This window comes from Dromiciops gliroides, chromosome 1, assembly GCF_019393635.1.
Source record: "Dromiciops gliroides isolate mDroGli1 chromosome 1, mDroGli1.pri, whole genome shotgun sequence".
Lineage (NCBI taxonomy): Eukaryota > Metazoa > Chordata > Mammalia > Microbiotheria > Microbiotheriidae > Dromiciops > Dromiciops gliroides.
The window spans coordinates 579,383,988-579,402,855 of NC_057861.1; the positions used below are offsets into that span (position 1 = coordinate 579,383,988).

General features: G+C 36.6%; 1 protein-coding gene across 5 annotated transcripts in view; it reads left to right on the forward strand.

Annotated features, from left to right (window-relative positions):
- Positions 1–18,868, forward strand: part of SMARCA2 (SWI/SNF related, matrix associated, actin dependent regulator of chromatin, subfamily a, member 2) — a 211,838-nt gene that overhangs the window by 11,852 nt on the left and 181,118 nt on the right. For 4 of the 5 annotated variants that reach the window (XM_043980573.1, XM_043980568.1, XM_043980560.1 and 1 more), the window contains 4 exons: positions 2,261–2,517; positions 6,024–6,153; positions 11,566–11,898; positions 15,062–15,163. In XM_043980573.1, coding sequence (XP_043836508.1) covers positions 2,293–2,517; positions 6,024–6,153; positions 11,566–11,898; positions 15,062–15,163 — 790 coding nt within the window. In that variant the 5' untranslated portion in view covers positions 2,261–2,292. The remainder of the gene's footprint in view (positions 1–2,260; positions 2,518–6,023; positions 6,154–11,565; positions 11,899–15,061; positions 15,164–18,868) is intronic. The other variant, XM_043980577.1, reaches the window with a different exon arrangement.

Consider the following 18,868-nt stretch of genomic DNA (forward strand, 5'->3'; position numbering starts at 1 on the left):
CTTCAGGGTCCATTTATATGTTCATAATTCTTGATTTGCCTTCTAAGAAATTTTCCTGTTAAGTTTTTAGTAGTAGTGAGTTCCATAAAAATCATCATGAGAGTTTTTAAAAAAACTATATTCTATATTAATATTTGCAAAATCCTCAAAGACTCCAAAATGGAAGTGTTAGAATAAGCAGAAAGTATGATGGAGGGACATGGTACATTTTTTAGAAAGTCTATAAAAAGTAGAAATATTGGAATTATGAAACAAGTGTTTGTGGCTTTATTTTTAAGATTCATTGGATCATACTAGTAATGTCTATTGAAACAGATTTCTAGGTAAACTATCACAGGAAATAAACAGTTTCCTTTCATTCACTTAAAAGTAAAGGGGCATATTAGTTTACTGATATCCATGAAAGAACAGTATAACTTATAATACCACTCCATTGACGTCAGCCTTCTAAATTAAAAATGCTGACTGGAAAAGTGTATTTGTGTGTGTGTGAGAGTGAGAGAGAGGGAGAGAGAGGGGGTGGGGGGAGGGTTACAAAAGAAGTTACTTCCGTTTGTTTTGTTAATCACATAGAATAAATAGTAAGAGTTGGCTCTCTAGTGATTTCAGAGCTATAATTCACTCTCTAGGCTCTCAGGTTGGTTTAGAAACCACTTCAGTTGTTTTATCAATCCCATTTTCTAACAACAAAGCCCCTTCTGGTGATTTCCCACTTTTATTCATTCCAAAGCAGTCTTTTATTACCCCTTCCTTCCAACCTTTTTGGCTTTCTATATCACATTTTCATCCAGTTTATTTGTCAAGTGCTCTACATTCATTTCTCTATTTAAAACAAAACAAAACAACACTTTTGCTAAGAATGCATTATACTGACATATTTCAGACACTTTCTGGTTTTCATTTTCAAAAGTCAAAATAACCCCAATCAAATATGTCACCTTCAAAATGTCCTCCCTGCCTTAGTGGGAAACAAAGCAGTGTCCCAGAGCTGGCGGCTTATACTTCTTGCTTTCTCCTTCATTCTGTTGTGATTAGTGGAAGAAACACTGGCCTAGAAGACTGCAATTTAGGAATCTACTCCTAGGTTTGTCAGTAAATAGGGTTGGATACTGAGTGGATTATATGATCTAGGATGTTCCTTCTTTAAAATGGTATTTTGTGATAAATCTAGAGAATAGGCCCAGTGTGTTCTAGTGTGTGTCTCCAAGATGTTATTATAATGTCTATATATAGAGTCAACTCAGTATAAGGCAAGTCCAACTTGGATTACATCCAAGGCAGTTTATTTACTAAACTGACAAAAAGCATTCACTGGCCTAAGGCAGCCTTACAACATGGGCCTGAGGATGCTGTGCCTACTGCAGTATATGAGAGCAGGAAGATGGTAGCTGGTGGTTGACACTGGTGGCAAAGGGCTCTCATCTTATATAAAGTTCAAGACTAGTCAGTGGTTGATTGGCTGATCCCTTGCTTTAACTGAAAATAACCCCACCAAACATTTGTCGTCTACATAAACACCCTCTCAGCTACTCTTATTCTTCCTCAGATCTGGTAAAGAGGAAATTGAAAGAGATACCTGTTATTGGGCTGGTATTTCTAGATTTGGAACTTTAGCTATAATGTTGGGCTAATCTTCTCCCCTACTCTCCCCCTCTTTCCTTCTGGAAGAGTTCCATTCTGGAACTTTTAATAACATTTTAAAATTTCCATATGCTTATGAAAATGGATTTTGGTTTCATATTGTCTGTTTATGGTCATAAGTTGTAATGGCTTGGCCCTGTTTAGCTTTAATGACTTGTAAATATGCTCATAGACTAAAGGGGAAGGGAATTTGCCTTTTTTTTTTTAATAAATGACTTTTGTGCCCAAAGGCTGATAAGTGAAGTAGAAGCTTCTAAGGACTACACTAATAAATAATAACAATTTATCACCTCTTTAGTTTTCTGCCGAAGTGTTAAATTTGATTTTTCCCCCCAGGGAGTATTTTCTATATCCTAGATGATTCATAACTTTCTAGAAATCATTTGGAATTTGTTTGTTTTTTTTCTATCAGTAGCCTTTATAAAAGACTAAGGCAGATAATATACCATTTTTTTAAGCTATCTGGCATAAATAGGTCAGTTCTGTGAAATGTTTGTCAGAAGGACAACAAAACCACTTTAACATTATCAAATCTAGTCCTTACTACTAGTCATACCCCTTGGATTCTAAATTCGTGTATTAAATGTCATCTTTTTTTCTTCCCCTTTGCCCAAATTAGTACTGCTCAGTTGACTAGAAGAGAAAGAATAGATGTCCACGCCAACAGATCCTGGTGCAATGCCCCACCCTGGACCTTCACCAGGGCCAGGACCCTCCCCTGGACCAATTCTTGGACCCAGCCCAGGGCCAGGGCCATCTCCAGGCTCAGTGCACAGTATGATGGGACCAAGTCCTGGACCACCCAGTGTGCCACATTCAATGCCAACAATGGGGCCCACTGATTTTCCACAGGAAGGAATGCACCAAATGCATAAGGTAAGAGTTTATATTCTCATTCATTCTGACTTATGACCCAAAGCTGCTTAGAAGTGTTGACAGTAGAAAAAGTTTTGTCTTTTTTTATCAGAAATCTGAGTATTCATTTCTGTCCAGTATATCATCAAAAGAGCACCTACATTCTTAGTCACCTTTATTATTTTTGTGGGGCAGTGAGGGTTAAGTGACTTGACCAGGGTCACATAGCTAGTGTCAAGTGTCTGAGGCCAGATTTGAACTCAGGTCCTCCTGAAACCAGGGCAGGTCCTTTATCCACTGTGCCACCTAGCTGCCCCCAACCTTTATTATTTATGATAGTATACAAATAAAAAAATGCCACAATTTGAATTTTAAAAACTATTAGGTTGAGTTCATAATCTGATTATCAAAATTCTTTTCTGAATTGTAAGCAGAATTTTGACATGAGGTGTTTAGTGTAGTGATTTTTTGATTATCCCAAAATCAATTATTACTTGAATAGAATTTGGATAATCTGATAGAAAATTTGGAGAAACAGTATAATTATTATATTTTCTAAACTATATATATATATATACATGTGTGTGTATATATATATATATGTGTGTGTATAAAGTTTTATACACATACATATATATGTATAAAATACAAATTTTAAGGAAAGGTTACTAAGAGTTTGTGTTTTGTTAGTGGAGTGAAATCTGTTTTTCAATTGAAAGGATTATTACTAGAATAAAATAATACTTCTCTCCTTCCTCAAGGAGAAATCCTTAAAAAAAACCAAACAAACATTTTGGGACTAATTATGAGGTATTTTTATTTGGGTTTCAAATAAGGACTCTTTTCTTACATAGCTTAGGTTCTTCTGCTTGATCCTATAATAATGTTAATCTTATACTTATGACCTTGGATTGTTGCTGTGGGGATGATTGTATTGGTACAAATTTAGCATCATGAGTTCTCTGTAGAATCAAGGAAGAGACAACTGGTTTTTGGGAAAGCAAATGGCATCCTTTATTATAGTTTTCTCTGAAAACGAGCGATAAACAGAAAATCTTCACATATCTTCAAATAGGAGAAGGTGGTTACTTCTGGCCTCTAAGTAACACATCACTGTCAGAGGACATTATAAACTGGATGGTCTGGCTACCTTTTGGCATGGAGTAAACCATGAGATGATATTACCTTTCCACCAGACCACTATGTGAAAAAGATCAAACCCAACAATTTGTAGAATTTGTGATCAGTTTAAAATGGAATTAGGAACCAAAAAGCAAAGCTCCGTATATTATTTTCACAGAATCACAGCATCTAAGAGCTGGAAAGGACCTCAGAGGCCATCTGGTCCAGCCTCTACCAGAGCAAGAATTCCTTCTACATTCCCGACAGCAGGTCATCCAGCCTCAACTTGAAGACCTCCAATGTGGGGGAGCCCACTACTTTCTAAGGCATTTTTGCATAGCTCTAATTTTTAGGAAGGTTTTCTTGGAAATCAAAACTAACTCTGCATTTTGGGGTCAGGCAGAATAAATCTGATAAGTTTTTCAAATACTAGAAGACAACTGTCATATCTGCTCTAAGTTTTTGCTTCTTCAGGCAAATTCTTCATCCGCATTTCCTTCAGTGGATAGTTATATGGTCTATAAAGGACCTGAAGAGATCAGAGAAAATAATCTGAATATTTCTTCTTGTTTACTATTTTTTAGGATTATTGACTCAATGAAAGTTCTTTGCAGAAATGAGCATGTTATTCTTTTTGAGTTTAAATAAGCATTTTGGGGAAGTTCATTAGTTCTAATTGCTTTCACATGCTTAATAATGGTAGAATATTTTTTCCAACTTTAGGTGAGTGTTTAGAAATGTTCTTTATGTATTAGATTCACAGTTTTAGAGTTTGGAGGAGCCTTCAAACAGAGACCCACTTTACAATGGTTCTGAGTAGTTTTCGTTCAAGTCTCTATTGGAATACCTCTAGTAATGGATAAATCACTTCTACAAGAGGTTGCCTGTGACGATTTGGACAATTCTGTCATCCTTTCCTAGTTATTCCCGTGCCATTATTTGGGCATATTAGTTATATAAATGAGGGTTTGCCAGCAGTTAAAGTTCTACCATTGTGCAGTAGATTTTTAAAATATAAAACTTTTTTTCTTCTGCCTCCTGTTAATTTCCTTTACCCAGGACACTTTCCCTCTTCTCACATGTTCATTATACCTGATTCTAAGCTCCACTTCTTATAGATGCTTCTTTCAGTTTTTTAAGTTCCACATTTCTTTTTTCCCTCACTAACTTGACATTGCTTTCATGAAATTTTGTGTGTGTGTGTCTTTTAAAATTTTTTTGTGACTGCCCTGGTGGAAAGGTGGGCCCCTGAACTTCATACCTGCTGAGAAGATTCAGGAGCTTAAGATTCTTTTCTCAGAAAATTTCTCTCCCTGTCCTCTTGGGAAACTGCCTCTCTCCCCTCTCCAGGGTCTGCTTGTTTCTCCTATTATTATGAATATAAAAGAATCCCAATATGCATGTTACTTGCATTTATACATATGCCCTGTTGTTCTATATAATTCCCTTCTTTCGGGTTGAAGCTTCTAAAAGAGATTCCTTGAGATTGAAGCTTTTATTTCTCCTAATCTGGAGATAGTCATACTTGTTTTTTTTAATTTCTTTTGAAATCATCAGTGAAAGTATTCCTATTAAATACTTTTCAATTCTCATCTGAGAACATTGGATGTTTCCTTTCTGGACAGATGTAGAACTGTCTAATTCATGACCAGATTTTATTCCTTTTGATACGTTGAGTCTTTATTGGGTTCCTACCATGAATTGTGACTTAGTTACCTGTTTCAATCTTCTGTGTTGCACATTTCCCCCTCATCCTTCCTTTAATCTCATTAGTCTTGCTAGCATTATATTATAGCACCTCATTCTCTCCTGGCCCAAAAACCAATGACATGCTTTCAAGTTTTGCTTCCAGATCGGGTGTGTTTCAACCTCTTTCTCCCTTAGAGTTCACTCCCCTGCCCCCATCCTTACTCTGTTTCCCTCTTCCCAACTGCCATGGAATCTTCTGGTTTCAAGTTAAAACTTTCCAGAATTCCTTCCCTTCTGCACTAGACCAAAAAAAAAAAAAAAAGCCAAAAATAGTCAAGGCATTCCAGTTATTCCTTCTTCAGATTTACTCCAGACTTTAACTTCAAAACAACAGATTTCAAAACTTACTTGAAAGGGTATGGGGAAATTTCTTACATTGTATTTGTCAACACTTTGAAAGGGCCCTAAGTTTTATTTGAGGGCATTGGCTTAAAAAGCTAACTGTTTTGCCTAGAGTTTTGACCTCTGACTTGAAGGCAGGTGTCTGTATTAATTTTTCCATCTGTGAGGTATAGATTAAAAACCAAATTAAGAATAGGTGGATAATGAATGATTGATTGTATGGCACTGACTGGGCAACATTCTTAAAGCCGTCACATATATTTAAATTCTGTATTTTAAAGAAGTATCTAATTTATGTTTTTTAAATGTTTCAGTCCATTGATGGTATGCATGACAAAGGAATTGTTGAAGATCTACACTGTAGCTCCATGAAGGGCACTGGCATGCGACCACCACATCCTGGAATGGGCCCACCTCAGAGTCCAATGGATCAACATAGCCAAGGTTTATTCCAGCTACACTTTTGATTTTTGTTTGTTTTTTAGTCTTTCAAGCATAATAATAATTAGTTGTTTTCCTCACCACTGGAAAATAAATGTCAGACAAAAAGGTAGTATTTTTACCTCTAGTTTTTAATAGGATTTAAATCAGCGGATGCATTTCCTGTATGAATATTGCTGTCTGAATATCAGAGCTCAAAGGTGGAGGGAAAATGGGCCAGTGGCAGCTGTTACTCAAATTGTGAATCTGCTGTGAGAGAGGAAAGCCATGCTTATTTTGATGTGTGTAACTACTCTCCTAAGTAGCCACCTGGGAAAATAACTGCTGGATTGCAGAATTCAAGTATTGTGCCCCCTTCCTTACTTTGGCCCAGTAATGATCTTGATTGATCCTGATTCACTATGGCCTAGCAGTAAAAAATAATAAAATAGGTGGCATTTACATAGTAGCTGCTATGTGCCTTGCTCTGTGCTAAGTACTTCATAGTTATTATCTCATTTTATCCTCACTATCCCCGTTTTGTAGTTGAAGAAATGGAGACAGAGGTTAAGTGACTTGCCTAGAGTTTCACAACTAGTACAAGTGTTTTAAGGATAGATTCGAACTCAGGTCTTCCTGACTCCTGGCTCAGAGCTCTAACCACTGTACCACCTAGCTGCACATTTGGCATTGAAAGGCCTGTCTTCATGTTTTGCATGTACTCTATTATGATTGACTGTCTTGCAGTTTAAAAGTTTTCATATTCAGGGACAGCTAGGTGGCATAGTGAATAAATCACCAGCCCTAGATTCAGGAGGACCTGAGTTCAAATCTGCCCTCAGACACTTGACACTTACTAGCTGTGTGACCCTGGACAAGTCACTTAATCCTTATTTCCCTCCCCCCCCCAAAAGTTTTCATATTCCTAGCAAATATATATGTCTCAGGGAAGATTTTTGACTCATGATTTTTATCCTTTTGAAATTTAAATAGGAAATTAATTTCTTATCTATTAAAATGATTCAACAATTTGAAAATTACTAAAAGATCGGTTTTGTTGTCAGAAGAACAACATTATGAAATTAGAAGAAAAATCCCTTTAACAAAATTTAATATATTTGCGGTAGAATAGTATGGGGAATAATAGAGTCTGGGGAATGTTTTCTTCTGTAGCTTTTGGACATGTCTTTCCCAGGACTACTCAGGCCAGAGCGTGAAGTACTTGTAATGGTCATAAAATATCCTAGGTGAACAAAGATTTCTCAAAGTACAACAAAGAAACCAAAAAACCCCAAAAACCCCAAAGAAAAACTCCACCCTGAAAGAGTTTGACCTTTTCCTTTTTCAATACTGGATAGAAAAATGACCTATTCAGTATGTTTCTAAAAATGCCATTTTAACTTCAGTGGACACATAAAATTGTGGGATGAGTATAAGACTTTATTTTCATGAAATGCTCAGAATGTTACAGGTTAAAGGTATTAAATTTCAAATCATTATCCTCTCTCCTCTTATAGTCTAAATATCTAACTTTGCTTCCTCTCCCCACAATGTGTAAGTTAATATTGATCGACTAAAAAACTAGAGATGCTTAACTACAGTCAACTCTTGTGAATTTGAAATGTTAGAGACTGGATAAAATGGAATTTGAATCATTAAGTCAATTAACAAGCACTTATTAAGTATAAACTCTATCTCAGGAACTGTGCCAAACTGGATTTGGATTATCTGGTGTCTTTATTAAAGACTTATAAGACATATAATTGTGGGGAACCGTAATTGTTTAAAGTTGTGTGTTATTTAGCATCTTAAAATTGGTTTTAAGCAGACATTAATGAAACAAAAATGTAAAATATATATCTATTAGTATGTATATTTTTTCTAATCAGATAGTAGAAAATCAGTACATACACATTATTATTAAATGATTGTTAGCTTGAAAAGCAACCAGTGTGGAAACTCTCTTTATTCGCTAAAACTTCAACTTAATACACTTATAATTTAAATGACTTGTCTAGGGTTTTATAGCTAGTAAATGCCATGGGTTGTGTGAAATAGGGGATATATGCCACACTTAAAAGGGTTTGAATCTGGGTTTGAATTCTGATTCATACCTTACAGGCTTGTTGAAAGGAGACTCATGAAATTTTTTTCTCCCTCTTTGGGTCACTGTTCCTCTGTGTCTGTATCTCAGTCTCTGTTTCTAACACTTTCTTTATCTGTCTCTGACTTTCTGTCTCTGTTTAGAGATAGTGTTTGTCTTTTCTCTTTCTGTGTCTTTGTCTCTTTTATCTCTAGTTCTGGTTCTCTCTGTTTGTATGTCTCTCACACTGTCTATCTTTGTCTCTGCCTACCTGTCTTTCTCAGTATTTATAGTAAAGTCTTCTTTGACACATGATAGCTGTGTGTTCGTTGCAAAGTCACTTCACTTCTCTAGTGAAAATGCCCTGGGATACTCTCCAAGATTTAAGTTAGATGTGTTCCCCATTTACACTGATGGAGGGAATTTACACATTAGAAATTCCCCACATCACAGGTATGGAGCCAAACTCAAACTATACACACCCTTAGAACAACTAAATATGGTGTGATTTGAAGAGTGTCATCTTTTAGTACATAGTAACCAATTAGGTTATTGGTTTTCCTTCAATAAACTAAGGAATTTTTTGCCTTATGGACTCAAAGAAAAGTCACATTCTTTACTGTTAGTACATTGAAAAGAACATGTCTTTAGGGATAGGTTTATAATATTTAAGGTGTTGTGAAGAGAAAATTCATTTAAACATTGCAGTACTTACTTTCTCAAGGTTATTAGAAAGAAAATTTCTTGTCCTCTTAGTGAGGCTGAGACTGAGAAAATGATGGGCCTTGGAGATTGGAGAGGGAAATCAGCTTCTTTTTTCTTCTTACTTTTGAATGAGCAAATCCAAAATGATTTTGAAAAGCAGAATCTGCAACTACTTTGTCATCCTATTGATAAATATATATCTACTCTCAGAGACAGGCAATTCATCTGCTCAGTGTTTTCAACTAAAGATAATTACCAAAATAAGTTATGCAGTTTCATCAGTTAGATCCTGCTTTTCTTTAAATTTACTGGAATGCTAGTCATGTAGAAAGAATATCTCTCTGTCGTTGAGATATACTGTCACATTTTTAATGTCATACTGTGGCAATGATTTTACAAAAATCTGCCATTAACTTAGTGGAAATATCCTGAATTGGTTTTTCTTCTCTCCATTTCTTTCTTCCTGTGAAATCCAAGGAGAGTTTGCATTTTTGTTGCATTCATATCTCAAGTGGCCAGTTAACTCTTCAAAACTCGAGTGTATTGAGCGTACAATTCTTAATATCAAATCTTCATAGTTGTTTTGTTGTTGTTGTTGTTGTTGTTGTTGTTGTTGTTGTTGTTTTCCTTTGGATACATTAATAGAAACAAATGGAGAAAACAACATTGTCTCTGGGTCATATCGAAAAGAATTATTGTAGTATTTAATACAATTTTATATTTCCTATAGGCAGGATTATTGCTTATTTAATGTTTGCATTAGCTCTTTAATTAAAGTTATTGATAACTTTAATAATGCTTTAATTAAAGCATTAAAATTATCAATATCAGTGTTAGGTATTCTGGGATTCATATCAAAGCTTATAAAATTCATTCATTCCACAAAAATTCATTAAGCACTTAGTATAAGTAAGACCTCAGGGATACCAAGGCAAAATTGAAAGATCAAAACATTGCTGTATTTTGGGAAATGAAAGAAATATGAAGCATGTGACCCTTCCCATTTTCAGCATTATCATATCAATATGAAAATTGAAATGACACTGGTATAATTTCTCCATTTTAAGAATTGGGATCATAGAGGTAAGATCAAGTGAGGTCTCTTCATAGTAGCTCTGAATTATCATTGAGGTGTACAATGATAATAATTGAGGGGCAAAGATATGGGTTACTTAAGAGGAATTTACAAAGATGGGTGTTAGCAGTTGAAATGTAAAGAGACTATATCCTTTAGTATATTATTGATGCTACACAATTTTTTGGAGGGGTCGGGGAGGGTGAGAAATAACAAAGTAATGGGACTTCTAGTACCTAGTTGTTTTAGAAACATGATTTTGTGGAGATTTTAATTTAAATTCCTTCTATGAAAATGCTGACCCCCATAATCATCTTACTTTCATTGCTTTTTTTCAACTCCCTTAGAAATTCAGCAAACATTTATTTAGCACATTTCATGCCATACACTGTGCTGAGAACTAGAGAAACAAGGACAAAACAGAAACAGTCCTTGACCTGAGAGAACTCACATTCTAGTGGGAGGATGCATCATATATACTACATAATTAAAATGCCGTAAAGGAAGTGAAAGAGCTCAGGGAGAGACTAGACAAAGCACTCTGGGAAAATTAGAGAAGGTGGAAATAAGTAAGAACTAGAGAGTTGAGGGAAGACTTTCAGAAGAAATGGCACTGGTGCTGAGTTTTGAAGAAAGCATAAAATTCTGAGAAATAGATTAAATGAATTAATGAAAAAGAATTGAGTAAGTGTGCCATGCACTGTGCTAAGTACTATGGATAGAAATTTTAAAAAATATAGTTGGGGCAGCTAGGTGGTGCAGTGGATAAAGCACTGGCCCTGGATTCAGGAGGACCTGAGTTCAAATCTGGCCTCAGACACTTGACACTAGCTGTGTGATCCTGGGCAAGTCACTTTTTGCCCTGCAAAAAATAAAAATTAAAAAATAATAAATATATAGTTTCTGCTCCCAAGGAGTTTACACTCCAGTTGGGAAATACAACCCATTGTTAATATGTCTCCTAGATAAGGTCAGTTAATCGTTCTCATACTTTTCAGGATAGGTACATAAATGTGTTTGGACTCAATGGGGACGTAGGCTAGGCAAACTAAAGGCGCTTGAGAAATTCTTATCACAGGAAAATGAATAAAAAACCTTTATGATAATATTGCTATCAGACAAGGTTGTTGGGTGGGTATATTTCCACATAAGGCAAAGAAATGTCTATTATGTGTGTTTGATATTGTGTCTTAGGACAATTTTTATTGTGACCAATCAGAAACATTACTCAGACATTCTACTGAGTGTTTAAATTCGCCACCTTTTGGTCAGCAATTCTGTTCTTCCATGGTCTTATATAACTCTGGACAGTAGGACAGACACTTTTCATTCTGGTCTGTATGGGTTAAATTTCCCAAATTTTGGAAATTATGTTCACATTGTTTTTTACTTAGAGATTTGTGTGGCCAAAATAGTGGGATGTATATGCAATCATTTTCCCTAATAATTTTATTCAAGCATTTGCCTCCTAATAAGAATGAATATATTCATTCTGAATAGCTGTTAACCCTCCAGAAATGAACTTAAAACATATTCAGTAGTAGTCTGTAACATGTTCTGTGCTTTATTTCAGGCTATATGTCTCCACACCCGTCTCCTCTGGGAGCCCCAGAACATGTCTCCAGCCCAATGTCTGGAGGGGGTCCAACTCCACCCCAAATGCCACCAAGCCAGCCAGGACCCATGATACCAGGAGATCCTCAGGCTATGAGCCAACCCAACAGAGGTCCTTCACCTTTCAGTCCTGTCCAGCTGCATCAGCTTCGAGCTCAAATTTTAGCTTACAAAATGTTGGCCAGAGGCCAGCCACTACCCGATACCCTGCAGCTAGCTGTACAGGGGAAGAGGACGCTGCCAGGCATCCAACAACAACAACCACCTCTTGTCACCTTCAACCGACCATCTGGTAGGTTAATATATAACTACATGTACAATATATAGTTCAATTTCAGAGAAGAAATAGTGTTAGAGTACAGGGGAGTCCTGACTCGACATGTATAACAAGGTTTATGCTAGAAGATTTTAGGTGGACTGGCCTAAGTAGGTAAATGTTATCTGTTGCTTCCTATTCTCAGTTCCCTCCTTCCCTCTCCTCACAAGGTCTCTCTAAATCCACCAGTCTAGGTATCTCTACTTTATCAAAGAATCTAATAAAGCCATTTATGTTATTCTAAATGTCCAATAAAATAAGGTGTTATATCTCTCCATGGGTAGCAGGTCAAAGGATTTTAGGGAGAATGTTATTCAGCACTTCTAACTCTGTATCTGACCATCTCCTTCCTCTATTCATAAAGCTAAGGCTGGGCGTAGATCCAGAAGACCTGGGCTTGAGTTCTAGTTCTTCTTCCTAACTTTGTGACCTCAGGCCAATCACTTAATAACCTGTTTACACCTCATTTTGCTCATCTGTAAGATTGGCATAATGTTACCTGTACTGCCTTCTTCACAGAGGTGCTGTGGGCATCAAATGAGATCAAGGATGTCAGTGTGTTTTACAAAGAGACAGTATGGCTTCAGAGCCCCGCCATGACAATGGAGATGGAGAGCTTGGGCAAGTCATTGAGAGCTCTTTGAGTCTTGTTTTATTTGTTTTTAGATTTTATTTATGCCTCAGATTTTACATAGGCCTTCTTCCATATTGACCTCTTTTGTAACAGGGGAAAAACCCCCCACAACAGTTAAGAAAACCAGCCAGGCCAGCAAACATCTGGCAGTGTATGTACTTGTGTTGTGCCTACTATATACAGGTTACCATTGCCAGATGCTGGGTATACTGAAGTGAAGCAGGCCCTTCCCTCTAGAAGCTTACATTCTATCAGCAGAGACAGTGTGTGTGTGTGTATGTGTATGTGTGTGTGTGTGTGAGAGTGTGAGGATGAGTGTGAGTGTGTGGATCTATGTACATCAGTCAGTAAGCATTTATTAAGTGCCTACTATGTGCCAGGCACTGTATTAAATGCTTGGGATACAAAGAAAGGCAAGACAGTCCTTACCCTTCAGAAGCTCACAGTCTAATTGGGGAGATACAAAGCAAACACATATATACAAACATACTATTTATAGGATAAATCAAAACTAATTAAAAGAGAAGAAGGCACAAGAATCAAGAGACATTGTGGAAGGTTTCTTGTAGAAGGTAGGATTTTAGCTTGGTCTTGAAGGAAGGTAGGAAAACAAGGAGGTGGAAAGGAGAGAGAGCATTCCAGGCATGGGGAACAGCCAGGAAAAAAAGGGAGCTGAGAATTGGAGGGTCTGAGCAGCAAGGAGGGCAGGATTGCTGGATTGAAGAGTATGGGGGGTAGGGGTGGGGAGTAGGTAGGGAGGGCTCTAAAACCTTACCACCAAGAAAAAGGGAATATATTTTGTTGTTATTTGGTGCCGATATTGGTTATTGAAATTAACCAATTTGGCTGCCTTTCACTGTTGATTTTATTTACAGTATTATGACCATTGTGCATATTGTTTCCTTGGTTAAGAAAACCAGGTTGTTACTGCATCACTTAGTCCAAGTGTCCCCATGCTTTTGTGAATCCCTCACACTTGTCCTTACTCACAGTGCAGTAACAGTCCCTTACATTCATATGCCCAGTTTGTTCAGCCATCTTTCACCCACTTTCTTTCTGTTTTGGTTTTAGTGTTTTTTACTGCCACAAAAAGTGATACTAGGAATATTTTGGTATCTGTTCTGCCCAGTGTGAGCTGAATCAAAGAATAGTTTAGTGAACTTACTAACAGAATTCCCCATTATTTTTCAGAACAATTATGACCAATTAGTCATAGATTCACCAATAGTTTATTCATGTGTCTGTCTCCCACCAGCTCTTCTAACATTGACTGTTTGCGTCTTTTATCATCTTTGCCAATTTGATTTACCACCAAACTTTTCAATCAAGTAAGTAGTCTCTACTTACTGTCTCTATGCTTTCATTGAACTTCCTGTAATCTGATTTCTGTCTCTGTCACTCCATTGAAACAACTTCTTTCAAGCCATCAAAGACCTTCTTGACCTCTCAAGGATTTTTCCCCAGTCCTCATTTGCCTCAACATCTCCATGACATTCAAGACTATGGATGACCCTTCTTGGAGCTCTCTTCTCTCTTGATGCTGTCCCATACTTAATTTCATTTTATCTCTAAGACTGTTCCTCTTTCTCCTCTTTTTGATGCTGAGACTTTCTCCATGTGAAACTTAGTTTTCTCATCTCTTACCTTAGAGCACTGGACTAGGTGACCTCAGGGATCTCTCTCATTTCTAGATCTAGAAAATCTTTGATTCTATGATCCACTTATAAGCAAACACTTTAAATTCTCAACCATGTTTTGCATCACAATTTGGAATTTTGATAGCCAAAAAGCTCTTATAGAAATCTCAAACTAATTTAGAATATTATTTTCCATTTTTGTGTGTTTTTATTGCTATGAATTCAGTTAATGTCTGTAGATCATGTAGACTAATGGTATAACAGTAGAAAATTCTGAAAATAGGATCTTTTTGCTGAGAGTTTCTTAATAATTCTCTTGAAGTCATAATTCTCCAAATGTGACATCATAATATCCAACAACAGAGAATTATGATTTTAGTCCAGAAATAAGAACCTGAAACTAAATAACTCTTCAGCAGCTGTCCCTGAGGAGTGTCAGCAGCTCTTTAATGGAATGTGGCCTTGTCTGCTTTGAATTCCACTCAAATAAAATGCAGAATTTTTCTTTTCATTTTGCTTTACTCTTCCATTTAGAGACTGAAGCAGTAGAGAAACAAGGGGTTAAAAAAGGGTTGGTTTGAGGTTTTTTTGAGGAAGGTAAAAATTCAAAGAATTTTATTGGCCGATTTTTTCAGTAGGCTTTTTTGTTATCTGTTATTTTTTAGCATGCTCAATTTAAATACACTTCATTACATTTATTTTCCACCCAGTGGAATATACTTAAATCCATATTTAATGCATAAAACTGTTATTTGCATAAATATCCTTGTGTGCCAGAAGGCAGAGTGTGATTTCTCAATGCATAGAAATCCTGGGCATGTAAAACTATGTATTTTAATAAGTTTGTTTCCTTATTTCTTGAATTCAGGCATAGGGATGCATCCAATTGGCACACCTCCAGCTGGGCCAGCACAGACATCAGGGATTCCAGGGCACACATCTACAATGACTTCTAAAACATGGGCAGAAGGTAAAGGAGTAGGCATTTCATTCTTCAGACAATTAAAGTTAAATTGTACTTAAGAAGGAATAGGAATTTGTTCACCACTTTAAGGAATCGAGGAATATTGTATCATTTATCAGGTTACAAATTACTTGGGAAGATGAGAGATATCTTCTCTCCCATTAGTCAGTCACACATGAAGCATTTCAGCCCAGAGAACGAAATATGTAAGCAGCCTGAGGGACAAGTCTGAAAAGTAATGGATAGGCTCTTGTGTCATGAGCAATAGTTAATTGTAGTGAGCTTTGCAGTCCACTATCTTCTAGCTATTTTCAGTGGAAGTTGCCACAAAATGTGGAATGAGAAATAGATGTTATACAATAAACACATTTATGTTTAGTTAGAAACTGAAATTCCTTTGATGATGTATAAGCCAAGTTTACATCAGAGAACACATGAATTCAAGTCTTCATAAGCAGATTTCCACTTTTGTGGTGCATATTTCAAGAGTGTCATTCATTGGTAAGCACTTTGAAGAAGGAACTGTATCTTTTTAATTTTTTTAATTTAATGGGTTTTTATTATGAATCTAATAATAAACATAAACCAATATGAACATTTGATTATCAACATAAAATAAAAAAAGGGGATTGCAAATGAGGGTGTAAATTTCTGTTAACTTACAATATACCTTCTTATCAGGGGGAAGGGAGATTTTGCAGCTTTTAAAATTGACTCCATAAATATTTGCCCAGGAAATACTGGCTCATGTGTTAACAAATTTTGTCTAAATGTCTAGACCTCTTTTCCATTATCTATCTCTTTATGAAGAGAGCCCATAAATTTTTAATTAAGTTAGTATATTTTTCATTTACCTGGCATAATTTATCACCTGTAGTTCCAGAGGATTTCAAATGGACTATTTATAGTCCTGCAAACTTCTAATACTGGAAAGGACCAAACAAAAACGGCTAATAGAGAGTTGCTACCTAGGATAATTAGGAAGATTTTAAGAGAGCGCTTAGGGGGCCTAGATAAGTTCAGATCTCCAGAATCAGATGATCATCTTAGGTGATTAACAATAACAGATGTTTATGCTGTGTTTTAAAGTTTCATTTAAATCTCCACAACAACCTCTGAAATGAGCAGATGAGTATTATTACCATTTTATAGACTAAGAAATTGAGGTTTTGAGAGGTTAAACAACTTGCTGAGTGTCCCACGGCCACTAAATATTAGAGTTGGGATATGAACCCAGCACTCTGTTATACCATAGTGCTTCTTGAAAAGAGCTAACTGTTGTGATTATAGCGTTGCTCTTGAACTTTGAAAGATTATTTTTTTTTAAATAGGAGAAGCACCACAGGATTGTAGAAAGGTCAGTAACACAGTTTCCAGAAACAAAGGGGAATAAAATCTGGAAACTATAACCCACTGAGCTTGACTTACATTTTTGGCAAAGTTCCAGGATATATTATTAAAAGGTTGGTTAGTGACCTTCTAGAAAGGGAAGCAGTGATCATATGACTCTGGAAAGAACAGGTAATGGTGTATTAATCTTCTCTTTGGGGGGGGCGGGGGAAGATGGCTTCTAGATTGGTAGAACAGAGGAGCACTATAGAAGGAAATTACCTAGATCTTAGCAAAGCATTTGACCAAGTCTTTTTTTTTTTTTTTTTTGGTGATAATGTATTCTAGATAAGATGGAGAGACATGTGCATGGTTAGGTACATTTACAAACCTGAATTTAAATCAAGTCTGGATTTAAACAACATTCATTAATGATTCAATGCTAATCTAGGAGGAGATCTCTAGTGGACTGCCCAGGCGGGTAGTGGTTGGCCTTTTGCTATTGGACATTTTTGTAAATGATTTGCATAAGGCTATATGTGGCCTACTTACCTACTTCTAAGGTAACAAGAGTCTTGGAGGGAGAGCTAACACATTGGACTCCCCAAATGGTTTTTTTGGTGAGGCAGTTGGGGTTAACTGACTTTCCCAGGAATATACAGCTAGTAAGTGTCAAGTATCTGAGGCCAGATTTGAACTCAGGTCCTCCTGACTCTAGGGCCGGTACTCTATCCACTGCAACAACTAGCCACCCCTGCCCCGCCCCCCCAAAAAAAAACAACAACAAACCAAAACAAAACAAACTTTTGATGGGCTAAAGCTATGGGGTGTATTAGATAAGAAATTTGGTAGGGATCATAGTTGTGCACTTGAGTTTCCCCCAAAACAATTAACTCCATAAATACATCATGGGAGAGCTAGAAGTCTAAAAATGGTCCAGCTATTTGAGGAGACTCAAATGAGCTCAACAGGAGTCCACAGTGTGATGTGACAACCAAAGAAGCTAATGCACTAGATTATTAAATTAGATTGTGTTTAAAAAAAAAAAAGGTATAGCCTGTGGTATAGAGAGAAGATCATTTCACTGTGTTCTGCCTTGGCAGATCATATAGAGAGAGTATTGAGTTCAGTTCTGTGTAGACATTTTGTGAAAGATTTTGATAAACTGGAGAGCATCCCGTCAAAGGGCCATCGGTGTTGTGAAAAGTGGTTAAAGGAGTGGGAATGTTTGACCTAGAGAATAAAAGGCTTAAGAAGGGGGAGATAGGACCATAGATCAAGAGAAAGGGTTCTTTTTTTGTTAGCATGAGCCCTTTGGCAGTCTGGTTAAGCCTGTGGAGGATCCCTTCTCAGAATAATTTGAAGTTAATATAATACATACGATTACAAAGAAAACCAATTTTATTGAAATACAATATCAAAGTACTTTAAAAAATAACTTCACATGTCCCAGGTTAAGAAACCTTGATATAGAGCCAATTGCAACTTTAGAGGCCGTCTAGTCCATCCACCTCATTATAGAGATGTAAATACAAAGTCCTAAAGAGGTTGTGACTTGCTTTTGGTCACACTGGGAATAAGTGCTAGAGACATGTTTTGAACCCAAGACCTCTGTTTCCCTAGGCAGTGCTTTGAAGTGAATTGGAAATTGCTATCTAGTAGAAGAATTAGTCTTGTTCTCTTTGGTCCCAGGGCAGAACTATGAGCAATGGATTATATTACAGGGAAGCGGATTTAGGTTTGATGTAGAGGAAAACTTTCTAAAAGTGAGAGCTATCCAGAAGTAGAAATAGATGCCTCAGGAGGAGTTTCCCTTTTGTTGGAATTCTTCAAGCCACTTCAAGGCTACTTGGTGGATAAATTTAGAGAAGGCTTACCTCTTCTGGCATGGATTCAGTTAGTGGCCTCGGAGATACCTTCCAGCACTGAGATTCTGTTAATCTTCTTTAGTTTTAATCCAGGAATTTCAGGGTACAGAATTCCATGTTTCAGATTTCTCAGCTCTTTGCCATAAGGGTGAGTCAGCAGGGTAAGCATTTTTGTGTGGCAGCCAGCTGGCTTAGAAAACTAGCCATCCATACTAGATGGATTTTAGGGTAAACAAAGGAAAAGAAATAGATTCCCAAACAAAAGACTACAGGTTTATTTAATTTTTTTTTAATTAAAGAGCATTTATTTTCTCTTCCTCTTAATCCCACCCCCCACCCCCATTGCAAAACAAGAATAAAGAAAACCGTAGAAGAAACATGAACAATAAAACAAAACACATTTTAGCACTGGCAGTTTCCAAAAATGTATGTTTCATCATGTGCCTTTAGTGCCTCTCTAGCAGGAGGTGAGTAGCCAGCTTCCTCATTGGTCATCCAGAAGTCATGGTTGGTC